The 24,463-nt window shown below is 34.9% G+C and overlaps 1 protein-coding gene across 1 annotated transcript in view; it reads left to right on the forward strand.

The window, feature by feature from the left end:
- Nucleotides 1-24,463, forward strand: part of LOC101327464 (diacylglycerol kinase beta) — a 505,632-nt gene that overhangs the window by 312,671 nt on the left and 168,498 nt on the right. The window contains exon 14 of the mRNA XM_073809660.1: nucleotides 1,520-1,617. Coding sequence (XP_073665761.1) covers nucleotides 1,520-1,617 — 98 coding nt within the window. The remainder of the gene's footprint in view (nucleotides 1-1,519; nucleotides 1,618-24,463) is intronic.

The raw sequence follows: 24,463 nt of genomic DNA on the forward strand, positions 1-24,463 counted from the left end.
TTTTAGTGAACAAGATACAGTATTAGATTCAGTATGATGAGGAAAATGTAGAAAAAGAGAGGGTTTTTGTTTGTTTTTTGTTTTTGTAATTTTGGTGAAGGATTATCTCTTCCAGTTTCAAAAATCATGATTATGGTGAGAAAGAGAATGATGAAATTGTATCCACCTTTTTTTTTTTTTACTGTAATAAAACATATAGCAAATAAAACAATCCCGCTGCAGATATACTTTAACTGATGAAATGCATATCCCTAACAAAGTTTGTTTGTAAAGCATAGTGTTACATATTGACATCTCCGCTCATATTGACGTCTAACTGAAAATGGGAGGACAATATCTGGGCTATATTATAATAAGTACCATTTTAGGAAACTCAAAGTAAATGAATAAATAAATCATAATTACAAAAATACAGTATGGCCTTGTCACTTTCCACACATGCGCATCAGTAGAAATGTATGGAAAATTCAAAAATGTAAAAAGTGATCACTCTGAGTATCGCAAAGCATTGTCTGGTAGAGTGTTCCATATTTTGCATAGTGAAAGGGTGTCTTCTCACCAGGCAAACAAAAAAATCTGGCTGACTGATTTTACTTTTCATTTTTTCGTTAAAGCAGCTATAAAGTAATGATGGGTTGGAGATTCCTTTTTTTTTTTTTTTTTTTTTGCGGTACGTGGGCCTCTCACTGTTGTGACCTCTCCCGTTGCGGAGCACAGAATCCGGACGCGCAGGCTTAGCGGCCATGGCTCACAGGCCCAGCCGCTCCGCGGCATGTGGGATCTTCTCAGACCGGGGCACGAACCCGCATCCCCTGCATCGGCAGGCGGACTCTCAACCACTGCGCCACCAGGGAAGCCCCTGGAGATTCCTTTTACTGCTGCTGCTCTTGGCATTTCCTTCACTCAGCCTGCCTGGTTCTCCATGTTCATTTAGATAACCATACCTCTCGTTGCCTTTGACACTGTGCTTGGAACTTAATCTAGTTCAAGAAACCATCCTTGGCCACTTCATTGTAATTCAGATCTCTTTGAATCTCTTTTTTCAAAAGTCTCTTAAGCCATTTCTTTCTCTGCTCCCCAAAAATGAGGCCCTAATTATGAATTCTGTTTCTTTATTTTCCCCCAATAGTACCTTGCAGTGTGTTCTAAATAGGAGCAGTCCTTAAAATTTCTGCCTGAAATTTGACAAAACTTTCCAGAATCAACCTCTTTGTAACACATTGGAAATTTGCAGCTGGTTATATATGCAGGCACTAAACTGGGCCCCTTTCGAAGGTTTTCTGTAAACAGAGATACACTGATGATTTAATTTGATCATTTTTAAAGACTATTTATGATGCCTGGTAAATGTTATTGGTTGCTTTATCTTTTATATTGACCTTTAGGGTAACCATTTAAGTGTTCTTGAAAGGTTTATTTAGAAAGGACAAGATTATAGATTTTAAAATTCTTATTAAAAGATAAGGAAGTACAAAAGATGAAATCAAATTGTTTCTGTTCTTTTCCTTTTTCTAATCAGTGTGATGGAGTACAGATTGATTTAATAAACATCTCTCTGGAAGGAATTGCTATTTTGAATATACCAAGCATGCATGGAGGGTCCAATCTTTGGGGAGAGTCTAAGAAAAGACGAAGCCATCGCCGAACAGAGAAAAAAGGGTCTGACAAAAGGACCACGCTCACAGATGCCAAAGAGTTGAAGTTTGCAAGTCAAGGTAAGTTTTCTAACATTTAATTGTTGCTTCTTAATCGGCTCTTAAAGACTACTTTAAATGTAAGAGTTTTCCATTGCACTATACTCTATATATTTATGCAGTTGTATTTTTTATATCAGATATGCAAGTGTGATTAATATAATAGATTCTAAAATCATGTATAAACTGGCTATATTTTCATGGATTTTTTTCTCCTTTATTCTCTTTTTTGTGGGTATAGCTCTTGACACAGAAAATAAAATATACGTGGGTATTTAGTGGATAATAATATAGGATGTATTGTACATTAAATTCTGGAATGTGATCATCTTGGTCAGATGTTTGAGTTGCTATAACAAGGGCCTAGTTAAGGCTTTTCTGAGGTGTGTTGCAAGTTTTATTTTTGGCTTTCTTCAGTCAGGCTATGATTAGGAAGCTATCTTACATGAAACTGTTGTCCTAAATATTATATATGATGGCATTTTAAAATATCCCACGATCAGTTTTGGTTATCTGCTTCTATTTTTCCAGAAGTTTAGTAAAAAGTAGAATACCTGGGAAACAAAGGGCAAAGGACTAACAAAATAGGGTAGAATAACTGTGGATCAGTTTTCAACTCCATTGAATTATACTTCACATTGGGACATGACAACTAATTCTTGTTGATAGACTGTACAAACAAAGACACCAAATTGTTATTATAATCTTTTGGTATTATAATAATTGATCATGCCCCAATTTATGTATAGTATCTATACTATTTTTTTTTAACCTTCCAGAATCTATCTAATACCTTTGATGGCATTCAGATGGCCAAGAAAACGTATTGGCTCAGCTCAGTGTAGCAAAGGCAAAATATGAAGAGATCACAGCCTTATGGGCTCAATAAAAATAAATATTTTTTTAAATAAAGAAAATAAAATGTGAGGATGGTTGATAGGCTTGGTGGTGGTAGGAAATAGCTTTAAGTTGCTTTCTATTCAGAACGAATATAACTGTATGAAAACATGGAGGAAAATGGTTTTTTGAAGAAATACGTAGAAAAGATGAGTAGGCTTGTGCTATATGAATTTTAAAATGAGAGAAATTAGGTATAATTACTAATTTCTAGGATTTATTGACATTAATAATGCATTTATATTTAAATGTAAATGCAGATTTCTAAAAAGATTCCTGAAAATTTTCTAAGTTTAAAAATTAGTTCAAGGACCATACTAAGACCAAACCTAAAAAATCTCTGCTTCTATCCCTAAGGAAGCAATGAGTACATATAGTAATATAGTCCATATAGTTAAAAAATAGTTTTACATATATTATATATATAAAATGATAATTTCTAGGTTTATTTTTCTGTTTGGTCACTGCCTATTAATACTTGGTATGTCCTTTGCATGTAGACGTTGCAGATATGTATCTGAATTGATTCTCAGTGCTCAGCCGCCAACTATGTTAGCCCAAGGAGATGTTAAAGTTTGTAAAACTCATGGCTGTGCTCCACCGGGACAAGTGTCTGTATACTGTGGAGCTACTGCAGACATGCTGTCTGTTGGTCTCACTCATCCCCCTTTGTATGCTAAGGAATACACGTTTGGAATGAAGCACACACAAATCAGCCAGAAGTATTGTATAGACTGTCAGTGCCCATAAATAACCCTAGGAAAAGGTCTCTCTTCCCATTCTGTCTTCTTGCTTTGTACTGTGAAACTATTGGGACCAAGTTTCCATAAACTTGGGAAAGAAGGAGGAATGAAGTGAGAACCTACAGGGTTTGTGACTTAGGGATACATTTTTCTCAGTACAGAGATTGGGAAAAGCATTAGAAATCAGAGTTTTTGAAGGTCATTGTATGAGTAATAACAAAAGCACGCTTTATAATTGATTTGGCTCAACTTTTATTTCCCTCTCTAAACCAGCTATGCTTGTAAGTTTGGGTTTAGTTTTATTTCAAGATCAGTGTAATTGAACGCTTAAAATGACTTTATCAGCTGAATATTTTAAAAAGACTTCTGTGTTAATCAGTCTTTTATTAATTTTATCAAGATTTTTTCATTTTGATATATTTTACAACAAAATAGCTAAAAGTATCTCAAAATGCTTCAAAGTTTTGATTTCACATTTATTCTGTTAATTCTTAAATGTTACACTTAATAATCGGAAATGAAAGAAATTTGCTACTTAAAATATCTGCATGTATCCCTTCCCGAAATGGGTAAATGTTTCTATCATTTGATCTTGTTTTCAATTTCTTGACACAAAGACAATAGTATTAAATGTAAGGGTCAATCAGTATTTTAAATCTAAATATATTTTCAGATTTACACAGAATGGTTACAGGTATGGCCTTTAGAATGAAATAACAGGAACTGTAATTCTAGTCCAACAACTTTTCTTAACCCAGATTCAAATTAGTAACTTCACTCTTGGAAAAATATAAGTAAATAAATGAACAAATTAATAACGTAAATTTCTTCTTTTTAAGTTGTACTTTCTTGAAATATTAACTAGCAACTTTTCTGATATAGCTCTGTAAAAAATTTGAAGTTTAAACTGAATGTTTACTATATTAGAATAGATGCTTGTTTCCATAAACTTTAGAAAGCTTTTGGTGGTGGGGAGAATGGGGGAAGCATACCTAACTATAGATTCTTGAAGTAAAGATATTTTTTTTAATTTAGTAGAAGGATTTAAATTAAGAAAAAAGTTTACAAGTTTGTTTTAATTTAAAAAATGTCATAGATCAAAGGTACAAGATCAGGTTTGGAGCGTTACATACTCATTTATACTTCACCCTACATAAACTGGAACTCCTGCACAATTTTTTTGCTTGCAATCTTTGAGTACATTCACAGCATAAGATCAGAGTATCTTCAATTAATAAATTCACTGGTTGGAAATTTTACAGTTGATTTAATTCGAGTTGATCAAAATTATAAGTAATTAATTTAATTACATTATTGTTTTAGCAAAATACTCTAAAACAGATGCAGTTCTGAAACATACACATACTCACATTCATCTAATTCAGACACTTTCTTTGTGGGTTTGTCATTTTCTTTTGTTTTTGTTGTTGCCTGTTTTGTTTTACTTCTTTTGGAAATAAAAATGGGTGTATCATATGTAGATGTCATGGTCTTTAAGCAAAATTGTAAAGTAGGCAAATTAGATCTTCAGTGCTCTTAGCCTTAATATTCAGTCTTTCCCATTTCTTTCAGTTGCTGAGTTAATCTTTGCCTCCTCTTCTTCTGCATTAAATCCAAGTCTCAGAAAGATATCTAATAAATTTGTTCACATTAATATATAAATGACTGATTGCAGGTGAAAGTAGAGGTATTTGCATTTTAAAAGAAATAAAAGCCTTCAGATAAACCATTATTTTTCAAACTGTGTTCCATTGAGCTATAACTGCAGTTCTTCAGAGGTTCTGTAAAAACTTGGTTTAAATTCATTTCTGTCATATTTTGGAACAATAACATAAAAACCTATAATAAAAACACTGTAAAGTGTGTTCTATAAAAACATTTTGTCATACTGACAATTCCCAAATCATCAAATTGTGTTACCAGACAAAAATAACTTCCTGGGCTTCCCTGGTGGCGCAGTGGTTGAGAGTCCGCCTGCCGATGCAGGGGACACGGGTTCGTGCCCCGGTCAGGGAGGATCCCACATGCCGCGGAGCGGCTGGGCCCATGAGCCATGGCCGCTGAGCCTGTGCGTCCGGAGCCTGTGCTCCGCAATGGGAGCGGCCACATCAGTGAGAGGCTCGCGTACCACAAAAAAAAAGAAAAAGAAAGAAAAATAACTTGCTTTCCTCCTCCGGTTCCACCTCCTCTTCTTCTTCCTGATGGGTGTATTGATCCATAGATAGATGGATAAAATGATATGTTTGGATAAAATGGATAAAATGGATAAAATGATATGTTTACAAACACATATGTTTGTAAACATATACACATCTAAATAAAAAACAACTCAATAACTATGACCTTAATTGCAAAGTCTGTAGCTCTGCAATGGTCATTTTAAAATACATCTTTGTATATTCCATGATGTACCAAGGGGAACGTTACCACCACAGTGTATGTGAATCACGAGGAATTAAAAGGCCTGCAAGCTCAGGTACTTTTGTTTGACACAAGCAATAAAGAGTGCATAACAATCAATGGAAGTGAAAACAAGGTGACAATACTAATGTTTTTTATGAAAATGGAAATCACTCCTTAGAAAAGTTTTTGCTCATAAAAAATTGCATTAGTTAACTAGCTGCCCAAAATAACAGACTTGTACTAGTTTGTATATCAAATGCACTTTTAACAGAGATGTAGGATATAAACATGCTCACAACTCCTGGTAAAGAACCAGTGATAAAATTGAAACAAAGTTGCAGCTAAATATGCAGAATAAGGTAAATTTGACTAATTGAAACTTCTAGTTAACATCTGAGGCAAACAGCAAGTAAATTTCTATTAACTAAGTTGAAAAACTATATTAAAAGTACACCTGTGAACGTGCTTTTTGACAGCGAGGACCTCTCAAGTAATACGAGCAGTTTTTAGGCATTCTAATGGTTTTAAGCTTTGATGATACAAGTCCAACTATACCATTTTCCAGTAATGAATGCAGAATGGTGCAGGACTGCCAAGTGAGATGTAAAAAGTTCGTATCATTTATGATTACATATCTGTCTGGATCAGGATATTCCCAGTATCATACAATAAAAACAAACTGCAGAGATCATTGAAAAATATATAACACTATAACACTGCAACTATCCTTATCAAAATAACTGTTATTCTCATAGATTGACTATATCACAAGTGTTAGCAATTTAAACGTGTAAAATATATTTGCACAAATAAAATTCTAATTTTCTCTTTAATTTACTGGTCTTAAAAATATTGCTTCATTTGAAAAACAGAAAAGGTTGACTGCTTTAAAAAGTTTGAAAACCACTGAGCAAAAGTAATTACATTCAAGCCGTAGAATTTCAAACATTTGCCAGAAGCTAAGGGCGGTACTGTCGGGAGCAGCTGGACTTCCTGCTTGAAACCTCATTAACTAGGTGCATGTCTACTCCACATAAGGATACAGATAGAAAAGTTTATTTTAAAAACTAATTAACATGATATTGTCCATGCAATTTTCAGTGATTTAATTCCCATTTACCAATGAAAATTCTTTTCTTGGGGCAGAATTTCTCAAAGTGTAGTATACACTACACTGATGGAAAATTGAGCTACTTTAAGCAGTACCCAGATGAATATTTTAAAGTGTGACAGTTTTTATATGTACTATTGCAGTTGTTTTCTCTTTATGGTAAGGAATGCTTTTTTCTTAGTTTGTAATTTTAAATAATTTTATTTTTGAAATAAATTTATTTAAGTAAAAATAGAGTAAAAGGCAAAACTAAAAAATAATAGAGGAGTGCATGGATATGGAAAAAATTGTGACGGTGGAACTAGAAAGGCTAAAGTATAGAAAACTCCACTAGACTAATAGTACAGATTCCACCACTTTGTATAATTTGCATAGCCCCAATTTTGAATACTTAGTGAACACATTATTTTTATTCTTCATTATCTTGCATAAAATGTACTATGTATAAGTTCCCCCCAAAGAAACTTACACTGCACATACCCCTACCCCACTTTATTTGATGTCTGTGCTCTGTACTGGGGAAGATTAAAATCCTGATTCTTTTTAGGAGCTAGAGGGGAGACACTATAGATCTGATTGACTGTCAAGGACTCTGTCTATATCAAATGACTTTATTGTTTTGAAAACTCTGAAGAAGTAGGAAGAAAAAAAGGTCAATCCAAGCCAAACTGATCAAAGAGAACAAATGAGTTGATGTCTATGAAAGCTTGGCCAAAGATGAATGTCTTTTGCCGCTGAAGAAAAATCAGGTTATTGGCTTCAAGGTCTTCATCTTTAAAATGGAGATTGTGAGTTCTGGAAGAGCTGAGATTAACTTATGTGTGCTGTCCATTCTATTGCCTGGAAAATTGCACAAAGAGCATTTAAATAGTAAGTCTGACACTTTTTACTCCTTGTAAAAGTTATACTTACCTGTAAGTTGGTGGTAATGGATATTTGTCATGCACTACTATCAATTTTTCTAGACATTTCTCTGGGTTATTTAGGGTAATTTAGAAGGCAGTGTTTTAAGTTGTCTAAATATAACTGCAACATTCATCTTAGAACTGTAGATAATGTATTTGGCATTCAGACACCAGCAAGCAGAACAATTTCCAAGCATTTAAATTCAGTGATTAAATCAATTAAATTTAGAAGCAAGAAAAGGATTTCATGTTACATTATTATACCTGGAAGTTAAAATTGTTGAGAAAAGATCATGGCATTTGAGATGTTGCATTTTACAGAAATATATGCATATACTAATACCATGATAATTGCATTAGTTGAAAATACATAGATCCAAACATTTGTTATCTAGTAACCTTTAAGGAGATGTCTCAAAATGAATTTCTAATTGTATGTTTTTAAACTACCTTCCTTGAAATTTTCCAGGACTGGATAATGCAAATAATAGCAAGTACTTGTTAAAGCTATCTAAATATCAAAATTTCTGTTTGCATTTGAAGATTGCATCATAACCTGGATATCTTAATGTGATAGCTCTCTCTCTCTCTTTTTTTTTTTTTACAAAAGGCATGCCTTTAAAGTTTATAAAACAGAAGTAAAAAGAAATTAGAAAATACAAGACATATTTCTTGTACCTAAAAATAAAAATACATTTTCAAAATATAAGATCATGTACTCTTATATTTGGCCTAGTTGTCCTATAAAACCATATATATTTTGATGAAGCATTTATGAAATTTCTATTTGTCATGACACTATAAAGACTTCACAGAAACTGCTAGCCTCCTAGAAATTTGAAAACAGAAACCATAAATATGAATAAATTAATATTTTAGTAACAAAACAGATGACAGTCTTCAGAATATTCTTATATTCCTTCTGGAGCTATATAGAATACCATTCTGTGGCTGGGATTATTGACAAATACCCCGTGTTCAACAGTCAAATTTTCAAAATCTGACATACAGTATAATTCTAGAAACAAAATCTGACGTGCAGTACAATTCTCAACTTCTTATAGTGAAATTGGTAAGGCCACAAGATCATTTTGGATATAATATAGTAAGTAATCATTTAAACAGGAAAGTGGTGTTTTCTAATATGTGAATGAGATCATTGAAATCAAAGGTTTATTCTTGAAAGCAAATTGAAGTTAGGGAAATGGAGAAAATTCAAAGAACAGGTAGGTAGGAATGACAGAACAAGGAGCCGCTTGCTTTCGCCTAATGAATCTGGGAAAACTTGAAAAAAAAAAGAGTTTTTAGTAGCAGTTGCATTTTGAAAAATATATGCTTTGGCAATCGATTTAATAGATGCAAGGGAAGAAGGAAAGGAATTTGTTTACTTGAGGTTTTAAATTAAGGCTCATCTGTTAACCTTCTCTGACTTCTGAGGCAGAATACCTTCTTTATTTTCAAAATGCTAATACTATTCTGAGACTCTTCTGCATTTGTAACTATTGATTTTAATTGTAACTTCAGAGAAAGATGTAAAATAGAAATGCTTTAATGGGTCATTTTCTCTATGATGCTGATGTCTAATATCAGTGATAAAACAACCATCTTACTTGTTTCTGTAATATCCAATCCAACATAATATCCAATTCTGAGTCTTTTGAAGATAATGGCAGGTCATTTACACAGGCTAAAACTGCATTATAATTTTTAGTAAATTTAACCTATGCATGGTAGAAATATAAAACATATTTCCAAGTTAAATAAATATTGGCTGATTATATAGGCCTCAACTAATTAACACTTGTAGAGCATCTTTCAAATAGTGCTCACATGAAGTTTCCAAATATGAGGGCTGTCACAGAAGTGTCCTAAATATAAAACCCTGTAGTAACTTTGTCAATTGAGGGTGATGGTTTGGAGCTCAGGTAATAGGTGTGTCCCAGGGAAGTTAAAATAATTCTCCTGTAATCAGGACATACGAAAATAATTTAGGGAGGATTTTTTTTAAAGAGTAAACATGAAAGAACTATCAAAAAACATGCAATCAGCTACATAAATTGTTAAATATAAGTCATGATTCTATTTTTTTCTATTTGTATTAAAAACCGTATTTTCTTTTCCATCAAGATAGAAAATAGCCAAGAAAAACTATAATCTTATTGAGAATGAAACTTTAATTGCACCAACTTTTGGAGTGATTTCTTATTTAGAGATTTCATGTCATGCCAGGAGAGATATTGAACTTTTATTTTACCCCTCTTTATTTATGTCTTTTTTTTTTCTGGTTACCTTAATGGATATAATGAAAACACCACAGTCTAGCACCTGGTACTCCTTGCACTCATTTGTCTTACTACCGAAGGCTTCCAGGTGCGTCCAGCAGAGAGCAAAGAGACTTTTTCTTGAAAAAAATCAAATCCCACCATCTACTTAATTATCTTTGAGCTGTATGTGCCTTTGAGTTAACCAAAACAACTAACCACTAGAGTTCCATTGCCATGAATTTAGTATTTACACATACAGTCTTTTATTGTATAGAGCTAGTTAACAAAGAAATGATAGCTTCTTGGACAGTATCCAGCCAACTCTGTTCTTGTGGAAATTGATAGAGATTCATATAGACCACCGTTCCTTCCAAACTGAATAATTATTCCCCTGGTTTAATAAAAATAGTTATATTGGTCTTCCTTGGATAAATTGTAGATTTATAAACTGGGGGGGGGGGGGTTACTGTCTGTTTTAGGCAGTATCTAAAACAGTGTCTATTGGCTACTGTACAGTACAGCTATTAATTAGAGTAAGCTAAAGATTGAGGCTTGAGTGTTGTAAGGTGACAGTCATTTGAAATAAGACTAAAAATCTCTATAGATAAACATAACTAATTTAAATGAGCCCCCAGGGAGCTTTTTTGAGAAAGTTCAAATGCCTGATGAATGCTGCACTGTTATTCTAATCATCCCATAATATGGTATAAAATAACAACCTCATTTTATCCTTTTATTTATAAAGCTGCTCCCATTATCATTATATTTTACCTGTTCAAGTTCTGAACGAGTGCTACTCATTGAGAGATTCATTAAGAGAATAATTATATTTCACAGATTGGCAGAAAGAAAATGTATCTTTGAACAATTCCATTTCCCTGAACAGTTGTTCATTTCAAGGTCGAAGACAAGTCTATTAAGTATCTTCTATCCTTTTTAAACATGTCAAAGCTAACCATTAATAATGAAATCAGCAGTTTGGTTCTGATTTAATGAAAGAATTAGCTGCTATTTGTAGAACTCAATTTCTGTGAATGAAACAAACATTTTTTTAATATCGAATAACAAAAAGTATTTAAGAATCCTTTTATGTACAATGATTTAAATCCATGTCTGTTCGGATAGTTAAAGCCCTTAGCATACTGACTTCTTCCCTACTGTTGTTTGAAAATACATACTTCTCCATCCAAAATATTACATCATACATTTTCTTACTAAGTGTCATTCACATTTTCAGAATATCTTTTTAGAATAGTAAGAGGTAGAAAATCAACCAATATCAAAGAACATTCCATTTTTAAATTTACTGCAAGAAAGGTTCATGGGATTTGTGACTAAATGTCGTTTCAAAATTAAAAGCAAATTCATATGCACAAAAATGTGACTTCAGTAGAAAATAGGTCTAAGCCATATCACCTCATATTTGAACATGTTGGTGCTGTGAAATAAGCCTACCCATGGCCACATGCAAGTAAATACCTTAACTCATCTTAAATCTGGTAAGTAATTGAGCAGTAATAAAATACTATATTAATCATGGATGGTTTTGCCAAGCCTGCTATACTTGATGATAAACACTTTCTTCCAAAGAGTTCTTATATTGTAGTCTTAACATCATCCAGGCAAACTCACTAAGACTGAAGTACAGGATATCTAGTGAGCTTAGTGGGAAGCAAGGAGTCAATGCATCTTTTATTCAGTATAAAAGTATGAAAGATGCTGTTTGATTTTTTAAAGATAGTAATTGAATCAAATTTAAACATGTGTAGGATTTGAAGAACTCTCAGAGCTAGGAAATGAGTTAATCTGTATGTCTCACTTTAAACGTATGTAACTAAAATATGCTGACATATTAACAATGCTATTTTGAGTCAAAGGTTGAATATGAGGTTTTGTACAATTTTGTAGTTAGGTATTATTTTACAATTCTTCATTAGTATATTTTCTGTCCTTTTTATTAATGAAACCTGTTTTTTCTAGAGGGATTATATAGGTCTTCATCTTTTTTGTCTTGTTAAGATAGACTATTTTAGATTTCTATTGCTTTTTTTGGTTTCATTTTTATTTTTGCTGTTTGGTTTCTGAATATTTTATATATGTAATCTTTGTAAACTCTTCATCCAAATGTTCATCCAAAAGTTAGGAATTAACAAGGAATTATAATAGGTGTTTTCATTCTTGAGGAAGGGAATGAATATTTTGTTTATGGTAGATACTGAAATTTAACTTCCATTGCAAGCCAAGAAGTTAAGTTATCCAAAATTGCAAACCAAAAAAATGAAATAAATGTGTTAGTTTAGGCATAAAAATTGAATTAAATTTTTAAAAAATCTGACATTTTAAATACCTCTGGCAGACTTTATAGAAGAGTGTATTTACTAGTGAGTACTCAGATAAAATGCCTTGATCACGCATATGCTGTGACAGAGTTTGTGTGTGTGAGTGTGTATCTGTGCAGGTGTGTATATATACCGACTCCACTTATGGGGAAAAACATATAGACATGCAGATATCAAAATGATGCATGGAAGCAAAGCATCACTTGAACACAATTTATTTTGGAAAGTCCCAATCAGAAGGAAAACCAGGGGAACCAAAGCATTGTTTCAGGAAAGGAAGGGGAATTTTATTTTTGTTTTAATAGCAGTAGAGAAAAGTGTGATAGAACAAAGTATTCTCTAAAATACAAATCATTATCCCATTTTTCAAGGGAAAAAAGAGATGAAAATAGGTAGAAGGGAATTCTTCATTCTGTCTTCCTTTCCTTTTTTTCCGTTGCGTGTCATCCTTCGGGAATAATGCTTTCTTCAGATTCCGTTACTCTTCCTCCTTCAGTTGAGAAGGCCCATCCCAGAGTGACCCTGCTAAAGCAGCTGAACAGCTCACTCTTGATCGATCCTTGTAGCACATTTACACCTACGTATGGATCAGAAGACAGTAGCTTCTGGAGGTCTGTAGGAAAATTGTGTACCAAGACAGTATTGACATTTCTTTTTCTCATTTTTAAAGTTGAGATATAATTGACATAAAACATTGTGTAAATTTAAGTTGTACAGTGTGTTGATTTGATGCATTTATATTTTGCAGTATGATCACCACCATAGTGTTAGCTAAACCTCTATCATGTCACACAATTATCATTTCTTTTTTGTGTTAAGAATAATTAAGATCTAATTTCTTAGCAACTTTGAAGTTTATAGTACCGTGTTGTTGACTATACTGTATTGACTTTTTTCTTTTTTGGTTTTATGTCTTCCCGTGAGGTGTATGATAAAAAGAAGTTATATTCCATGGCAAGAAAAAAACCACGCAAAATAATATCACACCAATTGTCTTACACAGAATTCTCTCCCAATCCAGGCTGTCTGCCTCCTACTTTCTTTTCAAGTCAGCAGCCCCTGAGGGAAAAGACTTTTGATGTGGACATTGTAGGCCAGTGGATTTCTTAGAGATAGGCTTTAGTTTTTAGTTTTCTGGACTATAAGAATATGGTTATAATAAGTTCTATGGTGAAAAGAGAAAGAAGTCTGTGACCTCAGACCACGTATTAACTTGGGAAAGTCTGTTTCCTAACCTGTATGTAAGTGAAAATAATCTTTTCGGAATTTTTTTTACCTTATAGAGTGATTTGTGGATCTTAACACATTTCAAATAATTTACTATAGGTGTCTTATATTTATTTCATCAACTTAAGGATATTCACAAAGCTATCACACTAGAATATGTGAAGCACTTCTAATATTTGGCTCACATTTGCGAGAGAGGAGGCAAAGGTTAAGGGGTCATTCTCCAGCTATGGAAAAAATAGCCCTTCTAAGAATTAATCCTGACTCCACAGAATTATAAAAATAAATAGGACTCTTGCTTCAGATTATGACACATTTTTCCTTTCCTGAGAAACTATTTTATGATTAAATAGTAGAATTCTCAGTACTTGAAATCTTTAAATGAGATCTGATGAGGAGTATAGTACTGACTGCATTGTGATCCAACTTTGAATTAAAACAGTTATTTATCATCCTTTCCCAAGAAAGGGGCAATTCCTATTAAAATATTTGTGCCAATGAAAGTTGATTAAAATACAGTTCACTCTTTCCAGGTGTTGGGATGATGGAAATATTTTGTTTATGCTGCTTAGTTTCTTGGTGTCTCATCTGCTCATTCATTCCTCTCTTCCTCATGGTGAATCATGGAACACATTGTTTGCTTTCTGCACTCCCTTTGGTTGCACACCTTCCATCTCTCACTTTCTCACATAGATCTTAAGATTGTGGTGGCCACGGTACTGATTCCCTGGGAACCAAATAAGCAAATTCCCCCACGACCACTCCCCATTGATTTTGCAGCCAAGACCAAGTCACCTGAGCCATCAATTCAGATTGTACTCACTGCTCTTAAATTTCGGTTTCCCTCCTGGCGGCATTACTCATGATTCACAGAGATGTTTATAAGAACCCCCTGTTAGGTAGGCTGTACTGGAGAGTACAAGCTGCCTGACAAATTACCGATGTCGTGAGGTGCTGCCTGCTGGGGTGAAAATAAATTCTAAGAGAGTACAGGGGACAGGTCATGGGCCCCAGCTAGGCTGCAAAACTCTTGTCAAGCCGGTACTGTGTGCCAATAGATGTGGCAAGAACTGTCAACAAGTTTTACGGCCCTTTAACATAGACTCAGTAAGAAGGGGAAAGTCGGAGTTTTGTGATTTTCTTTAAAGCCTCCTGCTTTTGCACAACTCTTTCTAGGCAGAAGGGGTATAATCTCATGGCAGGCCATTCACAATTCTCAGGGAAGCTCTTTGGATGGTCTCAAGACTTTGAATTTTTATTGCTCTTGCATGTGTTGTTTTACCGTTGTTGGTACTGTTGACACTAGTATTTTTAAATTAAAAAGGAAAAATTCTCACAGAGTTGGAGTGTGGGATGTGTAGGTTCTCTTAAAATGTAGAAAGTATAATTGTTGTTCATATTCTCTTGCCCTCAAGTTTCAGTTGTCTCAAATGTCATTGCCTGATCTTCTTGGACTACCCTAGTATAAATTGTCTTTAAGAATAATATGTCCTGGGCTTCCCTGGTGGCACAGTGGTTGAGAGTCCGCCTGCCGAAGCAGGGGACACGGGTTCGTGCCCTGGTCTGGGAAGATCCCACATGCCGCAGAGCGGCTGGGCCTATGAGCCATGGCCGCTGAGCCTGCGCATCCCAAGAATAATATGTCCCTTTAAAGAATGATTTTCTGCTTTTCTGTTTCCATTATTGCTGGTGTCGGGTCTTAAATCTAGCATTATCTCTATACAAACCTTTCCTATGTATGTATAAAATGTGCCTATAATCCTTTTTTCCATAAATGATCAGTGAATGAGCAGATTATGCTTTTATCAACACTTTTTTTCTCAGTCTAGCTATTTTCTTGATTAACTGATGGTTTCTGTCTTCATTAGGAATTGTGTAGGATGGACAAAGCTTTAAAGATTGAATGAAACAGGAATGAGCTCTTAAATTGAGCACATTTATTACCCTCATTTTAAATCTGTTTTCCTAAGGTTAGTAGATAGGGTTTTTTAAATCATTTTACACTGTGCTATGTATATTTAATGGACAGATAACAAAGAACATCATGTTAAGACCAGAAGTGTCAATATGCACATAAGTTACTCATTCAATAGTTTAATATGTGCCCAGCCAATCTGATCTGTGACCATCTCCTTCTCACTTCCTCCACTCAAGCCAAATTGACCTTTTTGATGCTCATTGCATACACCAAGCGTGGTACCATCTCAGAGCCTTTGCACTGATACTCCCTCTGCCTGGAGTATTCTTACCTTAGATCTTCACATAGTTTCACGTGGCTTCATCCTTGCTTCTTTCAGATTTCTGATAAAATATGCTCCCCTGGGAAAGGGTTTCCCTGACCACATACCTAGAATGTCCTCTCCCACTCCCTACTCCCTGCCTTACTATGTGTTATCCTTTTTAAAAACCTGAACACTTTACTGAACTATAACATTTGTACAGAGAACTGTACACATCATAGTTGTACAGTTGGTGAATTTTGACAAGTGAACACATCTATGTAGCTACTCTTCCACATCAAGAATTAGAATATTAGCAACCCCACAGAACTCTACCCACCAAGCCCATGTCCTCCTCAATATCCTGGCTTCTAAAACAATAAGGTTTGCCAGTTTTTAAATTTTATATAAATAGAATCATGTAGCATATATTCATTTATGTCTAGCTCTTTAATTTCTATTTTCTTTATTCAAGTGTATTCATTATATTAGTATACAGCTTTTTTCCAGTGTGCAGCTATTATAAATGCTATGAACATTATTGCACAGGTCTTTTGAGGTGGATATGTATTTCTTCTGGGTATAGACTAAGAAATGAAAATTGCTGGATCATAGGGTATGTGTATATTCAGCTTTAGTAGATACTGTTGAAAGTGGTTTTACCAATTTACACTCCAGTCAGCAGGCAAGGCTTCCAATTGGCTCTGTATCCTCACCAACACTTTGTATGATGAGTCTTTTTAATCTGGCCATTCTGGTTTATTGTGTTTTAAATATGCATATTACTGATTGACTAATGATGTGGAGCACTGTTTTATGTGACCAGGCTATTTGGATATCCTCTAGTCTCTTGCCTATTTCTTACTGGGTCGATCTAGCTAGCTCGCTATGTATTTGTATTTGAAAGAACTAGAGTCTTTTGTTGGTTCTATAGGTTGCAAATATATTCTCCCACTGTATGGCTTACCTCTTTATTAATGATGCCTTTTGAAAATCAGAACATCTTGATTTGATTTTATTGAAGTTCAGTGTATTAATTTATTCCTTTTTGATTATTGCTTTTTATCAGCAGTTAGTTTTTTAAAAATCTTTTTAACATCTCCTGTGTTATTTTGAAGAAGCTTTACTTGTTTGACTTTTAAATGAAATTGATTTTTGTGCATGGTTTAAGATTGAAGTCAAGAATAATTTCTTCTTCCATATCATTATTCAATTTACATAGCACTGTTTGTTGAAAAGGCTCCTACCCCGTTGCTTGGTGGTAACATAATCTTGATGCCAAGTTCCATTTATGTATTGATTTATTTCTGGACTCTATATTCTACACTAAAAATAGGCAGACTTCTCTAGTGTCAGATAGCAAATATTTTAAATTTTGGGGTCAGATGCTCTCTGTCGCACCTACACAACTCTATCACAGTAGCACAGAAGCAGTCAAAGACAATACATAAATAAATGGACATGGCTGTGTTACAATAAAACTACTTACAAAAACAGGCAGCAAGCCAGATTTGACTCACAGCTACAGTTTTCTGACCATTGTCAGTTCTACACCATTGGTCTATTTGACGTTCATGTCAATACTACACTGTCCTGATTAATGTCTTATTTTTCAAGAACAACATCCCCTTTAAATTTTTCTTACACATTTAGAATCAGCATGTTAATTCCTCCAATCTAAAAATAAGTAGGTAAATAAATAAATAACTGCGGGGACTGTGGGAATTGCATTGGTGAATTTAGGGAAAATTAATACCTTTACAATCTGTGCCTTCCAATTCATGAACATACTATCTCTTTCCATTGATTTAGCTTTTTAAAAAAATTTCTCATAATAATGATTTATAATTTTTGATGTAGTAGTCTTATGTCTAGATATTTGATGTTTGGGTATGCTATTCTAAGTAGTATCTTTTCTAATATTTACTTTCTAATTGTCACTGTATACAGATACAAAACTTTCTGAAGCCACTTATCAGTTCTGATAGTATATGCATAGATTCTGTTGGATTTTAAATATTTGTAATCATGTCAGATATAAGTGATGACAGTTTTATTTCTTCTTTTTCTACTCTCAGACCTTTTCATTTTCCTCTTCTTATTTCCCTGCTTAAGGTTGACAGTACAACACAGAATGCAGGTGGTGATAATGGATATTGATTTTGGAAGGTGAAAAGGTGGATTTCAGTATTTCACCATTTATCTGATGTTTGCTGTATACTTTTATAAATACATCTTAGACTAAAGAGTTCCCCTTTATTTCTAGTTTACTAAGTTTCTACTATAAATGGGTGTTGAATTTTATCAAATTCTGGTTCTGTATGTATTGAGAAAATCATACAAATTTATTTTTCATTCTGTGAATTACTTTTTTTAATTTTCAAATTTTAAAGCAACCGTGTATTCCATAAATAAATCTAACTTGGCATGATGTGTTATTTTCTCTACATAGCACTGTATTGAATTTACTACTACTAATAGATTTAGAATTTTTCATCTGTGTTCGTGAAAATCATCACTACTTACTTTCTTATAATGTTATTATTTAGTTTGAATTAACAAGGTTAACCAGATTGAGCTAGTTAGCTAGGTTAACTAGTTTAAAATTATTATGCCAGCCTTGTAATACAGGTTAAGGAGTATATTATCTTACTGTATTCTCTGAAGCCATCTGCACCCAAAGTTTTTCTTATGATGTTTGAAAATGTAATTATCTTAAAAATATATATAACGTTATATAAATTTTCCATATTTCCTCTTTTGTCAGTTTGAGAACTTTTTCTTTCCCTTGGAATTATCTTTAATGACACAACTTTTCATTACTCACCTTTGTAATATCTTTTTCTTTCTCCTACTTTCTTTGTTTTTAGTTTGCCGTTCTTTTTCTGACATTCTTGGTTGACTTCTTAGCTGATTGATTTTAGTTTTTCTTCTTTTCAAATATATGCATTGACGGCTCTGCATTGCCTCCTAAGCATGGCTCTAGTGGGATTATGTAGATTTTGATATTTTATTATTATCGTGTTATCTAATTCTAATTTCATTTTTTCTTTGACCCATGGTCACTTAGGGCCTCATTGCTTTATTTCTAATAGTTTTGAGAATTTTTGTTTGTTGTTGACTTCTAGTTTGATATCACTGTGGTCAGGAACATACTGTCAAAGATTTCAGTCTTTGGAAATGTGACCAGACTTGCTTTATGACCCACCACATGATCAGCTTGGGCACATATTTCACGTACATGTGTTCATCAAAGCTTTTTAAAATTAAATTGATTTTGATCTACCATTCCTATCAGCTATGGATTGAGGTATTTTCTCACCATGATGATGTTTTGATGTATTTTTCCTTATAGTTTTGTCAACTGGTTTTTACTCGTGTCAGTGCTATGTTTTAGGTTCATACATATTTTGGATATGCATATTTAGAAGGTTTCATTGTTCTTATTGTTCGTTGGTTTACTCTTTTCATCACTATGATGTATCCCTCTTCGCCTATTGTAAATATGCTTCTTACCTTAAGATGATTTGGCCTTATATTAACATAGATAAAAACAGCTTTATTTGGTTATCTTTGCATGGCAAATCCCTTTCTATCCTTTATTCTCAACATTTTTATATAACTTTAAGGTATGTCTCTTATGAGCAGCATGCAATTAAGTTTGTTATCTCAAAAAGACAAAATTTTTGACACACCTGATTTGTGTGATACTTTTGTCACATTTTAATTATACATATATTTTCAATCCCCTTAAATATTATTCTATTATCAGTCTCCCTATATATTTTGTTTAATGCGGGTGTACCAATGTCTTAGATTGGATTCTTTGGAAACTGTGACTTTGAGGCAGCGAGTTTCATGCAAAAAGTTTACTGGAGAAGAGTCTCAGGAGTGACACGTGTAAGAAGTGAGGAAGTCAGGTTTGGGAAGACAGAAAAGCAGATCCACAAATGTATTGTAACTGAGACCTCAGAGTGATCCTCCAGGACCTGGAACAGCCCTTTTGAGTTGTCCTGGATTGTCGGTTGGGCTTTTGAATATTTCCATCAACCTCCTTCTGAATAGATGCCTCCTGAAAGGGAGAGTAGATATCATTGAGTCAGTTCCCTGGGATAGATGACAGATCCCAGGATGGGGGTGCAGCTATTAAGTGGCCAGCAGCCATTATTCCTAGAAGATGGGAGCTGGGTGCTTTGGTCATGACATAGGCAGATTTGCATGGTACAGCAGAATATCTAATTTACCCACTGAACCACTCAATCAAATTGCTTCTTATAGTTTGCCCCACTTACGGGCAACTTCTCCAGGATTCAAGGCAGACTTTAGTTCCTGGGGAACTTACAAGAGATGTGTTAATGAGATTAACAGAAGTCTCTGCTGCAGCAGTTGATCTCAAGGCCACAATAATTCTTACCCTCCTCCTCCACCACCACCATTCTAGCGCCCTCTTACTCAGCTAGTACCTCTGCTGAACTAGGCAGCTTATCTGACGGATTTGCCCAGATCCTCATCTTTCCTGGGCTGTGGCTTCTGTACTTGTCCCTTTTTCATTAAATCGGGTCATGGAAGCATCAAGATACAATCCCGTAGTAACCTAAACATCAGACATATTGTTCCCTCCTCCCTTTGTGTAGCAGCATCCATTTTCCCCTTGGATACCAGGGTCTCTAGATCCATAGAGCCTGAAGCTGCAAGGATGAAGAGCACAGATTCCCAAGGTGGGTCATTAGGAGGGAGGGTAAATAAGACCACTTGTACTTTCTTTCTTTTGTTCTCAGATCCATGCATTCTAAGTATTGGGAACAAAGCACCATACAATAGTTATTAATTTAGGATGTATACTGTGTCTAGAGGGTGACACTTTATCCTTGCAGGGTATCATCTCCTGATCGGTACTTTGGCTGAGTCTTTAAGTAGCACTCTATTTTTCTATCAGTTCAGCATTTTCTTCGTAGCTGAAGTAATTGGACCAGTGTATTCCACAATAATATGACCTCTGCTCTACTTCTTTGCTGAAAGAGGGGTCCCTTGGGAATGTGATTAGTTTCCCCTATCAGCTAACTGAGTCATTCTGTCTATCTGGTTATATTGTAGAGGAACCTCTATGGTGGGTGTTCACCTATGATACAGAGATCTTCAGACTTTGTTCCCATTCCTTTAAATCTATACACAAGCATCTTTGGAACTCCTTGTCCATATATACATGAATCCATCTCAATTCTAGCCTTCCACAACTCCTCTTTCCACACAAAGGATGACTAGGTACGCTTCCCAAAACTCTGCTCATTGGGAGAATTTCCCTTTACCTCCATCCTTAAGAAGCATTTTAGTAGAACAGCAGCCCATTTTGATGCATACTAACATAACAAGACAAACCATCTATGAAACCTGCTTAAACTTTTTCCTTCTTTGACATCTAGTCCTAAGAGTTATAGAAAGGAGCTGAAGGAGAGGTGCTGGTCCAGCAGTGGTAGAGACAGGGCCACCTTTTCATGCAACTTTCCATACTTTCTGACCCTACTCATGTCTGATCCAGGTGTACTACTTCTATCTTGCAATGGGTTTCTGAGCTTATGACTCAATGGGTCCTTCCATATGCATTATGACAGTGGCCAAGAGAGTTAACAGGGCCCCAGACTAAGACTCTGTAGTTTACTGTTGTCTATTCCACATGGATCTAAACTTATTTTGATTCTTCTTTCTGAAAGAGATAGAAATGAATACATTTTCCATACCTCACACTGAAGGCTGTGTTACTCTGCTCCAGAAAAATACTGTATCTTGTAAAGCAAATGCAGTTGAGATTACTATTTGGTCAAGTTTAGTTTTCCACTGTCACATGCCGTAATCCATCCCTTATTTTTAATAAGTCTAGACTGGTGTCATAAAAGAGAATATGCCAGAGACTCCTACCTCTGCTTTCTTTAAATCTTTGTGGATGGCATTAATTGATAGTTCTTATATACAGGACAAGAATGTGAAGGATCCGCCAGTTTGCAAGGGTGTGCAATCCAACAATACATTTGGAGGTCTTGGAAAAGACCACCTGATGGGTCTGTGGACTACCATGTGCCAGCTGCAGGCCAGAACTCCATTTATTATCCAGCTTCCTCCCATGTGCTTTCTTTCTATTAGGAGGACTGTTGGATCAGTTTGGGCCTCAGTTTTAATTTTGACTCTGAATTAGCAGTCCTCAAAAGTTCTGGATATTTTTCTTTGCCTAGTGCATAGTCACTTGAGTAAATGGCCTTTAGTATCTTTCAGAAAGGACTGGGGGAATTACTGCCGCATGCTCTCATGGTGTTGCTAGGTACTCTGTCTTAGAGATCTGCCCTGTCCTTCAGTAAATAGTCTTCACACAAAAGTCTGAGACTCAACTCAGATCTACAAACTGGGCAAGAGATAGTGTTTGGGGAACAGGAGCAGGGTAGACAGAGGAACAGAGAAAGGATTTATTTTCATTGTATAAATTGAGTGACACCCTGCCCATCTGTCTCGATTTAGGGGCTCCATATTCTATTGATTTACTCTATCTTTTTTTCTTAAGGTTATACCCCAGGTTTGTCACTCCTATGTTGCTGTTCATTGCAATGATTGCACCTACCTTTCTTCTGGCCATTAAGAGCCACTTCTTGGTATTTATTATTTAGAGATTCTGTCATTCCCATTTTTATGAGGAATCCCAATTCTGCAGTGTCATTTCCTACCCTGCCTACAGAAGACAGCTACCACTGAGCTTCTCAGTGATACTGATGTGTCCCTCTCCATAGCACATTCATTACTGTTTGGTACATGGAGTGTCTGATGGGCTATCCTGTAGATTCTAGTTGGCTGGTTGGGTTTCTAGCCTTACGTATATATTTTTTCTCAGGCAACTGAGTCTTTTGATCTCTTCCTCCTTCATATCCCATGGCACTTTTGGAATTTCCACCCACTTAGCATAGGTCATAAATTTTTCCAGGCTTACAAGAACCATCCTGGCAGCTGTTAACACCATCTCTTAGGATATGTGCCAGGGTTTTAAATTCTGTATCACAGGAGAGTGCTCTCATATCAATTAACTACTGTATCTAAATGTAGATTTTATCACCTGTTGACCCGCAGGACCCATGCTGTGCATACTCTCCCAGCTCCTGCAGATCCTTCAGCAGTTTCACTGATAGCCCCTCTCCTCTCTTGGCAGCCCCATAGCATCTCTGTTCTGGTTGTGCTGGTATTTGACCATTAACGTTTGTCTAGTTGTCAGGGGGACTAATGTCAGCAAATCCTGAGGGAAGGCAGGATTTTTTATAAGAAACCTGCGTCTTGTCAGGTCTCTACATGATCTTCAAGTTGGGGTGTGGAGAATAGTATCTAGTAAAAAGAGACATAGAGCCAATTTTTACAAGCCCAGAGAGAATCTAGGAGATCTAATTTCTGAATTGCATCTGTCCAGGTAACCGTATATTACTATTGCAACTCTCAGGGTTCTGATCATGGAATAGGAAACCAAACTTCTCTGAAGTCCAGTGCTTTCATGACTGAGTGCCAGGCCTGGTCCTTTGCTCTCCTTGCTCTCTGGCTACAGAAGGTTAGATCTCCTTAAATCTTGCAAAAGAAGCCCTCTGGCTTTCACTTTTTGCCTGGAATTGTTGATTAATCAGTATGGTATCTGCTTTCACTTAAGCCATTAAAAGAATTGTATACAAGATTTACTACATTGCTAGCCCCTGAGTATACATGATGAACAAGAGAGAGAGTGCTCTGCCTCTAGCAGATCATTTCCTTTAGTCCTAACAACAATCCTACAAAGAAAGCAGTGTTTTGCCAATTTTTAAGATGAAGAAACTCAAATCATTTATCTATAGTAGAATAGAGAGCATAGAGATTGTTAGAGACCTACCCAGGGAACTGAGAAAAATGTGTCCCATATTTTTAGCTTATTCTAGAAACAAGACCTCATTCTACCCTGGCAGAGCCTCTAAGGGTTTTCTCCCCTTAAGTTTCCCATCAGGTTTAATACTCCCTTGTTCTTCCCTCACGTAGCCCATACATTTCCCCTCTATCTATATTAAGATTTACAGTTTCATACTTGTTTCTAGGTTTACCTGATAGTTTTTAAACTACTATTTAATGTTTGTCATCTTGTAACTAATTCCATATCCTCACCTCATTCATGTTAAAAAAGATGCTTAGGCCTCAATATTACTTTCTCTTTTATTACAAGACTCAGCAAAGATGTTTGTGATTAAAAGAAAAATTGCATTTCTATGTTGGCTGTTCTCTGAACGTATATTTTTATACCATTAAATAACATGTTAATATTAGCAATATACTATAAAAAAGATTTAGATCCTTTAATAAACATTATTAGAGAAATCTATTACAAGCTAATAAGCAGAGAAATGATTTATATCTAAATATATTCATTTCATAAAGAGAAATTATGTAAATGTCCAGATTTAGGGAAAATGTTATATTAATCATGGCATAGCCATTAAAAGCGTATTTTATATGTATATAGGGGTAAGTACTGGTGATAGAAATATATACTAGGAGCTCCAAAGCTTGTGGAAGAGATTAGGGAAGTTAGAAAATACATGATACTAAGCTGAGACTTGAAGAATGAGAATGAATTAGGTACCCAAAGAGGGAGAGAAATGTTTGTATTATTCTAGGTTT

This window comes from Tursiops truncatus, chromosome 9 (genome assembly GCF_011762595.2).
Source record: "Tursiops truncatus isolate mTurTru1 chromosome 9, mTurTru1.mat.Y, whole genome shotgun sequence".
NCBI lineage: Eukaryota > Metazoa > Chordata > Mammalia > Artiodactyla > Delphinidae > Tursiops > Tursiops truncatus.